General features: G+C 40.2%; 1 protein-coding gene across 1 annotated transcript in view; it reads left to right on the plus strand.

Moving 5' to 3' along the window:
- Positions 1 to 18,829, plus strand: part of LOC136865955 (nose resistant to fluoxetine protein 6) — a 123,022-nt gene that overhangs the window by 39,708 nt on the left and 64,485 nt on the right. Inside the window, exons 5-6 of the mRNA XM_068226573.1 lie at positions 5,365 to 5,564; positions 15,795 to 15,955. Coding sequence (XP_068082674.1) covers positions 5,365 to 5,564; positions 15,795 to 15,955 — 361 coding nt within the window. The remainder of the gene's footprint in view (positions 1 to 5,364; positions 5,565 to 15,794; positions 15,956 to 18,829) is intronic.

Below are 18,829 nucleotides of genomic sequence, written 5' to 3' on the forward strand. Positions count from 1 at the left end.
AATGCCAAATGAGACCGAGGGGCCTAACTCTCTCCTATGTATCAACTTACTGGACTCCTCAGTTGATGTATCCCATGCTTCAATCATATTGTAGTTTTCTCTCCCTCTACTACATCAATCAATCCCTCTATCAAATCCATTCTAGGAGCTTCTTCTTAATAGGTCGAGCTTCCCCGCTTCGTGTATAGCGTCCCCCGCTAACTGGCTCAAGGGGTGTTGCCGTATTCAAATTGAAGCGAACAGTTAAAGTCTTAAACATTGGCCGAGCCGCAGGTGCAACCATATCGGATGGGTATCTGTTGAGAGACCAGACTAACGAATGGTTCATCGAAAGGGTGGTAGCAGCCTTTCGATAGTTGCAAGGGCGGCAGTCTAGATCATTGACTGATACGGCCTTGTAATAATACTCAACATGGCTTAGCTGTGTTGATACTGCTACACGGCTGAAAGCAACGGGAAACTACAGCCGTACTAACTCCCGAGGACATGCAGCTCTCTCTGTATGAATGATGTACTGATGATGGCTTCCTCCCGGGTAAAATATTCCGGAGGTAAACTAGTCCCCCATTCGGATCTCTGGGTGGGGACTACACGAGAGGGGGCGATCATCAGGAAGATGGATACTGACATTCTGCGAGTCGGAGCGTGGAATGTTAGAAGTTTGAATCGTTGTGGTAGGTTAGAGAACCTGAAAAGGGAGATGGATAGGCTAATGTTAGATGTAGTTGGTATAAGTGAAGTACGTTGGCAGGAAGAACAAGATTTTTGGTCAGGCGACTACCGAATTATCAACACAAAATCAAACAGGGGAAATGCAGGAGTTGGTTTAATAATGAATAAGAAAATAGGGCAGCGGGTAAGCTACTACGACCAGCATAGTGAAAGAATTATTGTCGTCAAGATAGACACCAAACCAATGCCCACCACAATAGTGCAGGTCTATATGCCTACTAGTTCAGCGGATGATGAAGAAATCGAAAGAATATATGTGGAGATAGATGATTTAATACAATATGTAAAAGGTGACGAGAATCTAATTGTGATGGGAGACTGGAATGCAGTGGTAGGCCACGGAAGAGAAGGTAATACAGTAGGAGAATTTGGATTGGGACACAGGAACGAAAGAGGAAGTCGGCATTGAATTCTGCACTGATCATAATTTAGTCCTTGCCAATACTTGGTTCAAACACCACAAACGACGGCTGTATACATGGACGAGACCTGGAGACACCGGAAGGTATCAAATAGACTTCATTATGATTAGGCAGAGATTCAGAAACCAGGTGTTGGATTGCAAAACTTTCCCAGGAGCAGACGTGGACTCTGACCATAACTTGTTGGTCATGAAATGCCATCTGAAGTTGAAGAAATTGAAGAAAGGAAAGAATGCAAAAAGATGGGATCTAGACAAGTTGAAAGAAAAGAGTGTGAGGGATTGTTTCGAGGAACATGTTGCACAAGGACTAAATGAAAAGACTGAAGGAAACACTATAGAGGAAGAGTGGAGAGTCATGAAGAATGAAGTCAGTAGGGCTGCTGAAGAAATGTTAGGAAGGAAGAAAAGATCAACTAAGAATCAGTGGATAACTCAGGAGATACTAGACCTGATTGATGAACGACGAAAATACAAGAATGCTAGAAATGAACAGGGCAGAAAAGAATACAGGCGATTAAAGAATCAAGTGGATAGAAAGTGCAAGGTAGCTAAGGAAGAATGGCTGAAGGAGAAGTGCAAGGATGTCGAAGGCTGTATGGTCCTGGGTGAGGTAGATGCTACATACAGGAAAATCAAGGAAACCGTTGGAGAAAGGAAATATAGGTGTATGAATATTAAGAGCTCAGACGGAAAGCCACTTCTAGGGAAAGAAGACAAAGCAGAAAGATGGCAGGAGCATATCCAACAGTTGTATCAAGGTAAAGATTTAGATAATTTGGTTCTGGAACATGAAGAGGCTGTTGATGCTGATGAAATTGGAACCCAATTTTGAGGTCAGAGTTTGACAGAGCTGTGAGTGACCTCAATAGGAACAAGGCACCTGGAATTGATGACATTCCCTCTGAATTACTGTCTGCCTTAGGAGAAACCAGCATGGCAAGGTTATTTCATTTAGTGTGCAAGATGTATGAGACAGGAGAGGTCCCATTTTCGGAAGAATGTTGTTATACCTATTCCCAAGAAAGCCGGTGTTGACAGGTGTGAAAACTACCGCACCATTAGTTTAGTATATCATGCCTGCAAAATTTTAACACGTATTATTTACAGAAGAATGGAAAAACAAGTAGAAGCTGAGTTGGGAGAAGATCAATTTGGCTTCAGAAGAAATGTAGGCACACGTGAAGCAATACTGACTTTACGTCTGATCTTAGAGGATCGAATCAAGAAGGACAAGCCCACCTACATGGCATTTGTAGATCTAGAAAAGGCATTCGATAATGTTGATTGGACCAAGCTATTTATGATTCTGAAGATGATAGTGATCAGATACCGAGAACGAAGAATTATCTACAATCTGTATAAAAATCAGTCTGCAGTGATAAGAATCGAGGGCTTTGAAAAAGAAGCAGCAATCCAGAAAGGAGTGAGTCAAGGCTGCAGTTTGTCCCCTCTCCTTTTCAATGTTTACATAGAACAGGCAGTAAAGGAAATCAAAGAGAAATTTGGAAATGGAATCACAGTCCAAGGAGAGGAAATCAAAACCTTGAGATTTGCCGATGATATTGTTATTTTATCTGAGACTGCAGAAGATCTCGAGAAGTTGCTGAATGGTATGGATGAAGTCTTGGGTAAGGAGTACAAGATGAAAATAAATAAGTCCAAAACAAAAGTAATGGAGTGCAGTCGAACGAAGGCAACTGATGTAGGAAATATTAGATTAGGAAATGAAGTCTTAAAGGAAGTAGATGAATATTGTTACTCGGGTAGTAAAATAACTAACGATGGCAGAAGTAAGGAGGACATAAAATGCAGACTAGCACAAGCAAGGAAGAGCTTTCTTAAGAAAAGAAATTTGCTCACTTCAAACATTGATATCGGAATTAGAAAGATGTTTTTGAAGACTTTCATGTGGAGCGTGGCATTGTATGGAAGTGAAACATGGACGATAACTAGCTCAGAAAGAAAGAGAATAGAAGCTTTTGAAACGTGGTGTTACAGAAGAATGCTGAAGGTGAGATGGATAGATCGAATCACGAATGAAGAGATACTGAATCGAATTGGTGAGAGGAGATCTAATTGGCTAAATTTGACGAAAAGAAGAGATAGAATGATAGGACACATCTTAAGACACCCAGGACTTGTTCAGTTGGTTTTTGAAGTAAGTGTAGGTGGTAAGAACGGTAGGGGCAGACCAAGGTATGAATATGACAAGCAGATTTGAGCAGATGTAGGATGCAATATTTACGTAGAAATGAAAAGGTTAGCGCAGGATAGAGTGGCATGGAGAGCTGCATCAAACCAGTCTATGGACTGATGACTCAAACAACAACAAGTTGTCGTGAGCACTCTAGTAAATCGTTAAGTTAATGTTAGCGTGAATGTTGCAATATACTACTTGTATAAAACCTTTCTTTTCAGCTCTAGCTAACATTTATCGTAAAATAATGGAATGGTAGTATTAAATGATCAAATAACCCTATAAATGTATATAAGTAGATATATACACCCATAACATGATATTAAATGATTTCAAACACAAATTTTAATTGTACGCACTATAAAGTCATTCCGAGGACTATAACGACTTGGATGTTGCATGATGACAGAAGTATAGGTTTTAATGTATTTGAGAACAAAAAGTGGAGTTCAGTGCAAAGTTACAACGCATTATTTTGGTGATCCTATTGTTCTTGATATTTTTTAAAAGTGGTACAGCCAACTTCACAAGTACGGACAAGGCATTGCCTGTCAAAATATCAAATCACGTTAATGTAAAGAAACTTATGAAATCTTTCAATTAAACTTCTGAGAAGGCACAACTGCTCTATTCTGCAGTGTTGCAAGGTTGCTCAGAGCGAAGTGAAGACAATAATGATGCTGAGTATCCGAACAAGCCAATCGACCAATTTGCAATGCGTAGTTCTATATAATATATGACATATGACCTTTGACAATAATTTTGTAAACTTTTGTTCCTGTAGATGTTGAAGTCTGCAGAAAATCCACACTTTCCAATCCTATTTTTCTATTTTTGTTACTAATTATTTTGAAAACTGCGTTATAGTGATACATTTTGTGTTAATGCCCAGATGTAATTAATTTTCAGTTACACAAATACTTTTTCGGAACGTAATCAAAAAAATATGTTTCCTGAAAATTTTACGTTTTGTACTTGTTGAGTTTTGCGAAAACAGTCCTCCATTAACTAAGAAACCACGGAAAACCATCTTTCGGGCTGATGACAGGGTGTTCGAGCCTATTACCTCTTGAATGGAAGGTGATAGCTACGTGACTCTGAACAAGCAGCTCCTTGCTCTGCATTCCTTGTATCTCAAACCTTGTACCTCTCGCACTATTGCAACTTAAAAATATCGCTCTCTTGACATTGCAACATTTAACTTCCACGCCTGAAAACTGGCTGAGGTAAACAGACACCTTCAACTCGCTTTGGAATTATTGATCGTGCTAAAAAATGCCAAGCGAATTGAAAATTGATGCCTCTTGAAGAAATGGAAGGTTTTTATCAGATATTGCTAAGTGAATTCAAGGGATCAGAACTCTCTTTCCAGCTTTATCATCACTTATTTTTTATAAATCTAAAAAAATTAGTACATACTTCTTAGAATTAGGCCCTAATCTGTTTCCGTTCAGGAGCCGTTGGGAAAAGTTTCGATTTTTAAGGAGCACAACTATGGCTCCAATATTTACAATAAGAGTATGTGGAGGCAAACCATAATTAAAAGGAATTCAATAATTATCTAGGGAATTGAAGTAGCTAGATTTCATCTTCATTATGAATTTGTTGATGCTAGCGTATGGTTTTGAATTACCGGATTTAAGCCCAATGATTTTCAAGTGTGCCTACTCACCTTTCACCTCCCGTATCCTGTCTGCTGCTCAGCGATCTCACGGTTCAGGTAGGCTTGAGCTGGCCAGTAGGCGAGCGCATTAGCCAATCAGGAAGCTACACTTTTCTTTAATAATTTAAAATATACAGCAAACAAAAATTTAGGTTGCAAAGACACTCTGAAAATCTGCATACAAAGAGCTTTCGACAGAATGCTTTACTATGTCCATCGGTTCAGCGGCTCTCTCAAAATCGATGTTACAAAAATTAGCGTAGATTTCTTAAATATATAGATAACAATAAATAATAATTTTTATTATAACATGACTTTCTAGCATTTGAGCATTCATTTCACTTTCAGAGTCCCGCAGTAACCTGGCGATAGCCTTCTCAGTGTATACGAATGGCAAGAAGCTGCTGAATACGTCCGGCTCAAGTGCAGATACTCTACATTGCCTCCACGGTATACGCTTTTTAAGTATGGCCTGGATAATTCTGGGTCATCGCTACCAATCAGGAATCACATTGCCAGCCATTAATATGCGGCCATTCATGACAGAAGTAAGTATTCATAAGTTTCATTGTCACCTTTGCAACAACTTTGAGCAAATTATTGTTAGTAGCAAGGATATGTTTTTGGGACTGCTGTCTATCGGAATTACAGTAGCTTCATAAATTTCTCCACACCATTGTAACCATGTAGGCCTATGTACAGGATGGGCCTAAAGTCACGTTCGTAAATGTTTTGAAACAAGAAGCAACATTAAATGCAAACAATCTTGTTGGACAACTACGTCGTTCAGCAGGCCAGCTTTATCGAGTTCAGATAACAGCCTGTGAGGTAACATAATCTGTGGTACGATTCCACTGTCACAGACCCATCGAAGAAATACGGCCCTATGATAGAGGCTCCCACACAGAGAGAGCTATTCTAAGCTACGCTACGAAACCCAACGAAAAAAATCTCTAGTGAAGTTGTATGGAATGATAGACACAGAGTGATAAGTTAAGCTACACAACGTGAAGCTAATTTGTACAGGTCGCCAAGGAGGCAATTTTCATAGCTACATGCGCACAATCTGTTTTTTGCCCGGCATCTAGCATGTGTGTGGCTTTCGTGAATACCTCAATGCAGTAGCTATTTTATTACTTAATTGTTTCTGTGTTTGTTAATTATCATGGAGGACAGACGATAGGAAGAAAAGCTGATTGAGGAGATACAAAAATGTACTGGTTTTTAATATTATTAAGGATAACTATGAAAGACAAATGTTGACAAGTAATAAATGAAACTAGAGGACATTTATTATACGTATCCGTTAATACTTACACATATATTTTTACCCTATTTTCTATAATTTGGGTAATTAAAATTCTGTTTTCTTAATATCATCATCGGTAATAGGGGGAAGTACATGAAATTGCTCCTGATTTAGACGAAAGTCTTCGTCTTCCGCGATAGCGGCCAATTAAAAAGCCTCCTCTTCAATTAATCCGCCATGTTTACACGGCTACCTAGCTTAGTTTAGCTAAGCCTTTTATTCGTGACATAACACAATATAGGTTGGCATTACTGCTGGACTTAAGGACACCTGGTAACACAGGCCCATAGCATAACATGAGGAGGGTGCTACTTAATTTCTTCATAATAATGAGGGCTGTCTTTCGCCCAGATATAACGAAGTTGAGACCGGGAGCTAAGATACACAACACATTCATGTGTCATGCTAATCTTACGGCGAGCCGCTAATGTTGGAAAAGCTGCAAGTACATTAACTATTCGCACGAATCACGTCGCGTATTCATATCGTAATCACTTAATTCATTGATGTTGCCGGGTCGAAATGAACAGTAACGTTCATTCTTCATCCAATGACACACGGAGGTTTTCTAAAAATCAATCAATCAATCAATCAATCAATCAATCAATCAATCAATCAATCAATCAATCAATCAATCAATCAATCAATCAATCAATCAATCAATCAATCAATCAATCAATCAATCAATCAATCAATCAATCAGTACTGATATTCATTTACCTCGTAGGGCGGTCGTCCAGGCGGCAGATTCCCTATCTCTTGTTTTCCTATAATTTTCTTAAATGATTACAAACAAAATCGAAACTTAACATCTCCCTTAGTATGTCAATCAACGGTCGAGCTGGCCGTGCGGTTAGGGTCGCGCAGCTGTGAGCTTGCATCCGGAAGGTAGTAGGTTCGATCCCCACTGTCGGTAGCCCTGAAGATGGTTTTTCGTGGTTTACTATTTTCACACCAGGCAAATGCTGGGGCTGTACCTTAATTAAGGCCACGGCCGCTTCCTTCCCACTCATAGGCATTTCCTGTCCCATCGTCACCATAAGACCTATCTGTGTCGGTGCGACGTAAAGCGAATAGCAAAAAAAAAAAAAAAGACAAAAAAGAAAGTAAGTTAATCCAATCCCTAAATCACCTTCCAATAAACGAATATTTGTCCCAATTCGTCCTCTTGAATTCTAACTTTATCTTCATATTGTGATCGTTTCTACTTTTCAAGACACCACTCAAACTTATTTGTCTACTAACGTCATTCCACGCCATCGCTCCATTGACAGCTCGGCACATACCACATAGTCGAGCAGCTCGTTTCCTCTCTTTCGAGTCTAAGGCTCTGGGAATGTTCATCTCCGCTGACCACCTCCTTGTCGTTTTTGATGGTGAACAAAGCAGTGATGCATTCAAGCGGTCAGTGATTTCGCTATATTTGTCACATTTCTTGGGTCTTCCACTGCTTGATAAATTTAACAGAGACCCAGACGCAAAGGTCCTTTTTTATCAGCTTCCTAAGATTAGTCTTCCTTGGGGCTTCATTATTGAAGCGATTAAAATCTTTTCCCTGATTTCATCATATGTCTCAGCCGTTCGTTCTTTTTCAGGCACCCATACTCTAAGAAGGAGACGTTCTTCAATTATATCCGCCATTATAACAGAAATGTTTTCTACAGTATCAACTTGGTAGCAATGGCCAGAACATACATACATACATACATACATACATACATACATACATACATACATACATACATACATACATACATACATACATACATACATTATCATTATAGACTGTTATGCCTTTCAGCGTTCAGTCTGCAAGCCTCTGAGAATTTACTAAACGTCGCCACAATCCTCGATTTGCAACTAGTGTTGTGGCCTCATTTAGTTCTATACCTCTTATCTTTAAATCGTTAGAAACAGAGTCTAACCATCGTCGCCTTGGTCTCCCTCTGCTTCTCTTACCCTCAATAACAGAGTCCATTATTCTCCTATGTAACCTATCCTCCTCCATTCGCCTCACATGACCCCACCACCGAAGCCGGTTTATGCGTACAGCTTCATCTATCGAGTTCATTCCTAAATTAGCCTTTATCTCCTCATTCTAAGTACCCTCCTGCCATTGTTCCCACCTGCTTGTACCAGCAATCATTCTTGCTACTTTCATGTCTGTTACTTCTAACTTATGAATAAGATATCCTGAGTCCACCCAGCTTTCGCCCCCGTAAAGCAAAGTTGGTCTGAAAACAGGCCGATGTAAAGATAGTTTCGTCTGGGAGCTGACTTCCTTCTTACAGAATACTGCTGATCGCAACTGCGAGCTCACTGCATTAGCTTTACTACACCTTGATTCAATCTCACTTACTATATTACCATCCTGGGAGAACACACAACCTAAATACTTGAAATTATTGACCTGTTCTAGCTTTGTATCACCAATCTGACATTCAATTCTGTTGAATTTCTTACCTACTGACATCAATTTAGTCTTCGAGAGGCTAGTTTTCATACCATACTCATTGCACCTATTTTCAAGTTCCAAGATATTAGACTGCAGGCTATCGGCACAGTCTGCCATTAAGACCAAGTCGTCAGCATAGGCCAAACTGCTTACTACATTTCCACCTAACTGAATCCCTCCCTGCCATTTTATACCTTTCAGCAGATGATCCATGTAAACTACGAACAGCAAAGGGGAATGATTACAGCCTTGTCTAACCCCTGTAAGTACCCTGAACCAAGAACTCATTCTACCATCAATTCTCACTGAAGCCCAATTGTCAACATAAATGCCTTTGATTGATTTTAATAATCTACCTTTAATTCCATAGTCCCCCAGTATGGCGAACATCTTTTCCCTCGGTGCCCTGTCATATGCTTTTTCTAGATCTACGAAACATAAACACAACTGCCCATTCCTCTCGTAGCATTTTTCATTTACCTGGCGCATACTGAAAATCTGATCCTGACAGCCTCTCTGTGGTCTGAAACCACACTGGTTTTCATCCAACTTCCTCTCAACGACTGATCGCACCCTCCCCTCCAAGATGCCAGTGAATACTTTGCCTGGTATACTAATCAATGAGATACCTCGATAGTTGTTGCAATCCTTCCTGTTCCCCTGCTTATAGATAGGTGCAATTACTGCTTTTGTCCAATCTGAAGGTACCTTACCAACACTACACGCTAATTTTACTACTCTATGAAGCCATTTCATTCCTGCCTTCCCACTATACTTCACCATTTCAGGTCTAATTTCATCTATTCCTGCTGCCTTATGACAATGGAGTTTATTTACTATCCTTTCCACTTCCTCAAGCATAATTTCACCAACATCATTTTCCTCCTCCCCATGAGCTTGACTGTTTGCAACACCACCATGATGATTTCCTTTTACATTGAGAAGATGTTCAAAATATTCCCTCCACCTCTCCAGTGATTCCCTGAGATCTATTATGAGTTCACCTGAATTACTCAAAACACTGTTGATTTCCTTTTTTCCTCCCTTCCTAAGATTCTTTATTACTGTCCAGAAAGGTTTCCCTGCTGCTTGACCTAGCCTTTCCAGGTTATTACCGAAATCTTCCCATGACTTCTTTTTGGATTCAACATCTATTTGTTTCGCTCTGTTTCTTTCATCCACGTACAAATCCCTGTCTGCCTCGGCCCTTGTTTGGAGCCATTTCTGATAAGCCTTCTTTTTACGTTTACAGGCTGCTCTCACTTCATCATTCCACCAAGATGTTCGCCTTTTCCCATCTTTACACACAGTTGTTCCTAGGCATTCCCTTGCTGTTTCTACTACAGCATCCCTGTATGCCACCCATTCACTTTCTATATCCTGAACCTTCTTACTGTCTACTGTTCGAAACTTCTCACTAATCATATCCATGTACTTCTGTCTAATTTCCTCGTCCAGGAGATTTTCTACCCTTATTCGTTTGCAGACAGATTTCACAAGCAAAAAAAGAAAAAACGATCAAATGCCGTATTTCCATGGAGTGATGCATAGCAATTATCATCTGCATTGTTGTAATTTGACTGACTTCTATCAGAAGACAGACGTACTGTTATTGTCAACCTACAACACATTTTCAGTTCCATGTTAAGTTACTTGAAATATTTTCCGATCGAGACTTCTGGCCCACCCTGTACTCTAAATCAGTGCCTCTCAAACGCCCAAAATCTCACGCGTGCAAATCGAGGCGTTAGAGTTCCGTGCACTGTGCATCAGTTCCACTCCGCTCGGCTCGGACCAACGCTTCGTCTCTGGGCTACTCGGCTAAGCTCGGCTCAACTCAGCTCGGATTTGGAGCGCTACGGACCATGTGAGGTAGAGGGAGACAGGGGGAGTGAGCGAGACAGGCGTGGGGAAAGAGAGAGACTGCGCTATTGCTCCAAATCGAGGAGTGAGGGTCTGCACTCTGAGCAACCAAGCGAAGTCGTCTTTTGCACCGTGCACAGTGCATGCACCCTGAGAGGCCCTGCTCGAAATCTATACGCTGCTATAAAACACAAACTCCTGGTTAGAAATAGGCCACGATAACTGTGCGACTCGTGGCGGTTATGGTGTGAGGGAGACAACTAACGGAAGAAAGTGATAAAGGGCCGATTGCAGAAACGTTATTTAGACGATGTCTACGGTTAAACAATGCTTAAATATGGCTGCCGCATTGCAGAGACGTTATTTATCACTCAGACACTGTCTAAAACCATTGCTCAACCGGCCAGGTTTAAACACTGCCGAGAGCACTGTTTAACCTCAAATGAGAGGAGTGTATCACAATGAGAGGTTAAGTACCATGAAACATGTAATTTGTATTATCATATTGAGACAATTTCGCGAAGAAAGGTTAGTCCAATGGCCTCTCTGTGGGTCGCCCGCTGCGAAATCGCAGCAATATTCATTTTAAATGTACAGGGTGGTAGAGCTTAAAATAAGATTTCGCTTTTCAAGAGACTTGTTTCTTGAGACTGACAAAGGGACAGTTCGGTAACTGTCAACTTGAATACAATTCTTGGCATCCTATAAATGTTATTACACATGGGGTAATTTCCATAGAATTATAGGTCACATCGCGTATATACATGTCACAATTACTTGTCCGAATTGTCAGAGGGCTGTGAGATACACCAATAGGGAGGGATTTACTTATATTTTCTGCCAAGTAAGCACACATAATAGTGAAAACTAAACGGTAGGTTTTATGTGGTTCTTGTAGTGGAGACTTTTCATGTGCTGTGAGGAAGGGTAGACCGTTGCTGTGGCGCTATACAAGTTGGTCAGCCGCGGCGAACGACTCTTTTTTGCGTATTTCCCCTAATAGATTTGTTGATAATTAAAGAAAATAAAGGAAGTATTAGCTGATAAGTCAAGAGAGCTTGTACAAAATGAAATGGCGTATGGCTTTTAGTGCCGAGAGTGTCCGAGGACATGTTCGGCTCGCCAGGTGCAGGTCTTTCTATTTGACACCCGTAGGTGACCTGCGCGTTATGATGAGGATGATCTGATGATGAAGACGACACATACACCCAGCCCCCGTGCCAGATAAATTAACCAATGGTGGTTAAGTCTCCCGACCCTGCCGGGAATCGAACCCGGGATCCCTGTGACCAAAGGCCATCATACTAACCATTTAGGAATGGAGCCAGACAGAGCTTGTACAAATTGTTTTTTTTTAAATATAATTCATAATTCTCAGTTTCAATCGGACAAAATGTAATAGAAGTGTAATGTTTCCTTCACCAAGTGGATCTTTAGAAATGCTACTGCATTCATAAAGATCGGAATACGACAAGAAATGCTTGGTGTGAAGTTTACGTAGGACTGAAACCAGATTTTGATGTAACTGAAGACAAAGAAAAATGCGTTTGATAAGTGTATTTTCAGTCATACAATATTATAACATATACAGATTCACAAAAATATTTTTATGATAAAATTTCACAATTTCATTTTTAGGCAGAAAATACTAATATTAGTAAATCATCCTATTATTAAAATGACTCTCTTGTATGACTAGCATCAGACATACACTGAGCTTCACACGGCAAAAAAACCGTTGCAGTGTGAAAGCAACATCTCCGCGGCAAAGAGTCGTACGGCTTTTCTTGCCGTGCGGTGGAAACCGTGTTGTGTGAAAGGAGCCTGAAAAGGAGCCATATCCCAGAATAAGCCAGCGTTTGTTGAAGTGGCTTGTTTGCCGAGGAGATGAGGAAGTGACATTTGCTCATCCCGACTTACTGATAACATCAATAAATGCTGAATTTGTAACCGAAAGAAAATTAGACAGGCTGTACTGAATTTAGTATTTACATACCAAAGTTGCAAAGAGAGAAAATCCACTTAGGAACCAAAAATGTTCAGCCTACTGATTCATCCGCAAGGCAATATGAAAATGCATTTAATTAATTTTGATTCATTTCTACTGGAATTTTCTGAAAAGTCTAAGAATATTCATTTTCGGGCAGCCACCATCCGATGGATTCCATTTATTCAAATTATTTGTAAGCTATAAAGATTATTTTTTACTATTTGGAGTGAATCTCTGAAAATCGCAGTTTACAATTCCTGCAAAACATTAGTAGTGAATCGAAAATGTTGCAAATATTCACACAGAAATTCATGATTGTTCCGCGCGCGCCAAACAATATATCAATAACTTCCAAAATTCCCCTTCCATTAGCCTTTTTCGCAGCATTTTCAGCACCTGTAGGAACAGTAACAGGAAATTGTCTTCATGCAAAAAATCAAGCTTCTTCAAGCAGATTATTTTTGGTCGGACTCCCACACATTGACTGAAACCGCAAAAATTACCTGAAGTGACAGTTAAGTTATGTTAAGTTGCTTCCTGAAAAATTACCCTTCACATGCTGGTAAGCAAGGTGAGATGCTTGCAGGTCATTGCTAAATACTGGATGGGCTAAAATAAAACTGTCCCAAAACGTATTTGTAAGACTGACACGGAAGTGATCTTTTTTTAATGAACAGTGGAATATGTTGGTTTCACATGTCTGCACGTGCACATTTCATGAGTACGTCGCTGTGTCATTACATATGAGTGAGTAAGAGGAACAGACGTGTTTAGTAAGCAGTGGTGCTCACGATAAAACAGCGCGTGTTCATTGTCGTGTGTTATGCGAAACACGATTCGCGGTAAACCTGTACGGAACTGTTTGCGCAAGAGTATAAGACTATAAGTGTTTAGCCAAAACCTCCAGTAAAGTCTGCGATGCAAAACTTAGTGGCAAAATGCCGTAGCTCTGTAGCGAATAAATACTGTAACTATCCAGAAAGTGATCGACGAAATCTGAACGCCGTTTATCTGTGAAAATGGGAATTGAGAGAGCGTCTAGTCGAAACATTGCCAAAACCGACCTGCATCTGTATCCTTACAAATTTACTGTTGTGTATGCTTCAAAGCGTCCAGACGAATCTTCGCGTGTTGAGCATGCGGAAGATGCGCACGCGAAGATATGTGTCAGCAACCGATTGGTGCATAGAAAACACGGTTTCCAGCATTTCCTGTGATTGGCAGTTCTGTTCATTAACAAGGGTAAATTTTGCGTTAGTCTTTTAAATATTTTCCGGAACAAATTTGTTTTGCCCATTTGACATAATTACAATAAAACATTCGAAATAATTCCACATAAATGACATATCAAACGCCATTCTATTCGGTTGTGCATTTTCAGAGAATTGAAAAGGACACTTTAGATCAATATTTTGGACTGGTATTTTGCAGCGAACTCAACATAACAATGAGGCATTAAAATGTGCTACCGACACCTTGAAAAACGTTGTATTTTTACTCAGGAAAATGTTGACGGTCTTAAGGAACGATTAGATTTTTATGAAGAAAAGAGGTGAAATTATTTAAACTGTTACTAACTAGATAAATAAATGCAAAGAACCGAAGAATAATGAATTTTAAGAGATTAAATATTGACGTAGAAAATAATAAAAAATCGGATATGAATATCAATAGATTCCTAGTATTCTGAACAACTCAAAAATGTTCTTGGATTGGGCATTATGAGAGAGTCGTGTGAAGCTTTCCTTCAATACATAAACATCTGTAATAGGTTCTAATCTGTTGTTGACCCACTTCTGGTACAAACAAGAAATTTTCAACAAGAATTAAAGGGTAGCTGGGAGGCCTTTTCTACACTTCTGATGAACAACGTAAGGTACAGGCTCTTCGCAAGAAACTGAGAAATCTGCAGTTTGAAACATGAAAAAAAAAAAACTACCACACCGTGCAAAAGGTACCTCAATTTTTTCAGGATGGACACAATCAAACACCTGGATTACGTCCAAAAAAGGACTTTCAACTTCCCAATGGACTAATGTAATTAAAATAAACTGTAATATGATAGCAGTCCGAAGCGTTCCCAGTCAAAGCCAAGAAAACCATTGCCGTCTGTGCAGCGAGATAGAAACCCTCCCTCATATAACTGGATTCTGTTATTGAGAAATAACAGGAACCATTGGGTCAGGAGCAGTACTGCGGAACTTCTCAAAAAATCTGGCAAATTTGATGTCTTTAAAGAAGTGCACTGAATCTCTAGGGATGGATCCAGCAAACGTGCAGACCGTCATTGACAGGAAGAGAAACATCGCCGAGGTCTGAGAGTAACAGTTTACAGGACAAAGAAGTTGATTCTGAAAAGAGACACTACGAGCCCTGTTTTCACTACTTTGAAGAAAAATATCACGTACCCGCCTGTTGCTGGTAGGTATTCGGGTTGCTCTTCGGTGCATGAGGATCTGCCACAAAAATTTTTCCTTCGTTTTGGTATTTCTGTTACGTTTTTGAAAGATATTTGTTTAGATGCTTTATAATACATTGTCATTGGCAAATCACCATTTATATGGTATATGTAAAGAAAAATAAAGTTTTTCTGATCGGGGATAGCTGTACAACAAGGGAATTTAAAACTTAAAAAAATGTAAGCTCATGTTATCCCAAGATAAACTGTGTTAAAATTACTATCAATTTGATGGTGTTAACGTACGATAGGACAGCTTTCCCTTGTGAATTTTCTCTTTCGTACACTTTGTCTTTTAGGCAACCTCTGAATTGAGGAAGTGTTACTATGTAATAAATAAATAAATAAATAAATAAGTAAATAAATAAATAAATAAATAAATAAATAAATAAATAAATAAATAAATAAATAAATAAATAAATAAATAAATAAATAAATAAATAAATAAATAAATAAATAAATAAATAAATAAATGTTACACCTTTTCATGGTATAAACAGTTGTACCCAGCTTAAGGAGGTACTAACGTTTTACGTTAATCCTTGCCCCAGATGATCAGCATATTGTCCTGGAGCAATGGTATTCTTTCATGCATCACACTAAGACAATTATTCAAACTGAACGACTTCTTCCCATTGTGCAAACGTTTAGAAGCAAGAGCACTTCATTACTATGTTTAAAGACAATTTTCCTAATGTTGCAGATCATAGAAAGCTGGTGGGGAACTGTCATCACCTCCGCAACTAACGCGGTTGACACCTTCTTCCTTCTCAGTGGGCTGATGGTTGCCTACGTGTTCTTTAGGACTGTACCTAAGACAAACTCGTTCAACATTCCCATGTACTACATCCACCGATATGTTCGGTAAGTGTCATTCATTTCATCTTTTCGCCTATGAACGAGTTGAATTTCTAGGACGTTTCCACATATATAAAACACAGCATCTGTCCCTATGTGCAGTTTGTATCTGTGTTTGGTTATAACCCAATAACGACTGGAGAATACCAAGTGAGTTCACTGTGCGGTTATGGTCGCGCAGCTGTGAGATTGCATTCGGGAGATAGTGGGTTCGAATCCCACTGTCGGTAGACCTGAAGATGGTTTTCCGCCGTTTACCACTTCCACACCAAGCATATACGAAAGTGTACAAGTCTTTACACTTCGTGATGAGGGTACTAAAGTGCAACAGCCCCAGGCGAAGGTGCAGGGTTTTATATCAGTCATCATTCCAGTGCTGCAGTATGGAGCAACTGTATGGGATCCATACTAAACAGGACTCATTAACGAACTTGAGATGGTACAGCGAAACGCTGCAAGATTCGTGCTTAACTATTTCAATACTGGAAGTAGTGTGACAAGTATGAAAGAAAAAATTCGGTGTGAGAAACTGAGGACTAGAAGGAAACGAACACGGTTTTGTGCCATTTATATTGTCTACACAAATAAGCCACGTTGGGGAGAGTTGTACAGTCGACCAGAAAAGACCTGTTACAAAATCAGGGCAGGTCATGCGTATAAAGTGAAAGGTATATCGTAGAAAACTAACTATGATAAGTGTTCCTTTTTAAATCGGGGAATTGATGATTGGGATGCGTTACCTGCAGTTGTGTTAAAGGCTTTTCCCAAAAATGTAAGATGCTTCAAGAATATACTAAAAAAAAGGGCGCAACCGCCCCTGAGGGCCATGGCCTACCAAGCGACCACTGCTCATCACGAAGGCCTGCAGATTACGAGGTGTCGTGTGGTCAGCACGACGGGTAATCTCCGCCGTTATTCTTGGCTTTCTACACCGGGACCCCCATTGTAATCACGTAGGCTGAGAGGACCTTGAACCAGCCCTTAAATGCAGTTAGAAATCCCTGACCTGGCCGGGAATCCAACCCGGGGCCTCCGGGTAAGTGGCAGGCACGCTACCCCTACACCGCGGGGCCGGCAAGAATATACTAAAACAAATCATGGCGCAACAGCCCAGGCGAATGTGCAGGGTTTTATATCAGTCATTAGGCCAGTCCTGGAATACGGAACAGCTGTATGGGATCCATACTAAACAGGACTTGAAATGAATTATTTAAGGTATGTTTGTAATTGTATAGCCTACTAGCAAATGTACCTGAGCTACGACATTTTACGGTATCAAGTAAATGACTGTGAATAAGAACTTTTTTAACTGCATGCATCTTAGCGTTATCAAGAAGCAGCAGGGGGAGGTTCCCATACATTGCTTCCAATGTAGAGTTGCGGAATTGTGATGATAACGGCAAGCGCACTTGCCTACTACCATTCACAACCGAATAGGTAATTTTTCATTAAATGGGAGGCCCATTTACCTAATGCGCAGTCACGATCGATTTTGGGGATGTTCCTTTACAATGGCAGGCGCCCTTTCCTACTTCCAGACGGATTTAAGTTGAGGAGATTTATTATAATTTGCTATTTGCTTTACGTCGCACCGACACAGATACACAGATATGTCTTATGGCGACGATGGGATAGGAAAGGCCTAGGAATGGGAAGAAAGTGACCGTGGCCTTAAGTAATGTACAGCCTCAGCATTTGTCTGGTGTGAAAATGGGAAACCACGGAAAACCATCTTCAGGATTGCCGACAGTGGGATTCGAACCCACTATCTCCCGATTACTGGATACTGGCCGCACTTAAGCGACTGCAGCTATCGAGCTCGGTATTTATTATAATAGCAGGCACCTTGCCCACTGACAATCAAAATTTAGTTGTGCTGTTATCATGAAAATGGCAGGCCCCTTTTCTTAATGACAGTCACACCGAGTTGGTGAGTTTTCGTTATAATAGCAAGGCCAATGCACCTAATGCCACTCACATTTTAGATGGGTAAATTTGTTCACAATGGCGGACATACGTACCTACTACCAAACATAATCGGCTATGGGAGTTTTGAACAAATTTGTATGCTCCCTTGACTTCTGCCAAGTCAAATCGAGAAGTGAATTATTAATTACAATGGCAGCCCCTCTTAATTAATGCTAGTAACAGAGGAGTCGGAGAAACATCGCATTCCTACTGCCAGTCAAAGTCGATGTGGGGAATAATGATTACAATAGCAGACGTCCTCCTGCTGAGAGTCACTATCGATGTAAAATATTAATTTCTAGTCCAACTCGTTGGATGAACGGTCAGCGTATTGGCCTTCGGTTCAGAGGGTCTCGGGTTCGATTCCCGGCCGGGTCGGGGATTTTAACCTTAATTGGTTAGTTCCAATGGCACGGGGACTGGGTGTATGTGTTGTCTTCATCATCATTTCATCCTCATCACAACGCGTAGGGCCCCTAAGGGCGTCAAATAGAAAGACCTGCACCTGGCGAGCCGAACCCTTGTTGGGATATCCCAGCACTAAAAGCCATATTAAAAAAAAAATTCTACATGCCTACAAATGGACTTAATTAATATACAGTATATAGATCGACATACGAAGTATATGCATGTTTGCAATATTGCAAACCTTCATTTACAGATTAACTTCTGTTAAACGATACCATATTGAACCCTTGACTTACCATTCCATCGTTGGTCGGCCACAGCTGCTGCAGCAGAGCAATATTGAACTCTTAAATCTTGGGGTCGTTGCGGGAATAATTCGGTCACGATGTTAACCAAACGATTGGGTTCAGAAGAGAGCCTAACTACTTGAAATGAGGAGCAAAAATGAGCTTACTAACTCTTATTGAATCAATTAACTGCACAAAAATTTATTTGTATAAATCC

The sequence above is a fragment of the Anabrus simplex genome, chromosome 3, assembly GCF_040414725.1.
Source record: "Anabrus simplex isolate iqAnaSimp1 chromosome 3, ASM4041472v1, whole genome shotgun sequence".
NCBI lineage: Eukaryota > Metazoa > Arthropoda > Insecta > Orthoptera > Tettigoniidae > Anabrus > Anabrus simplex.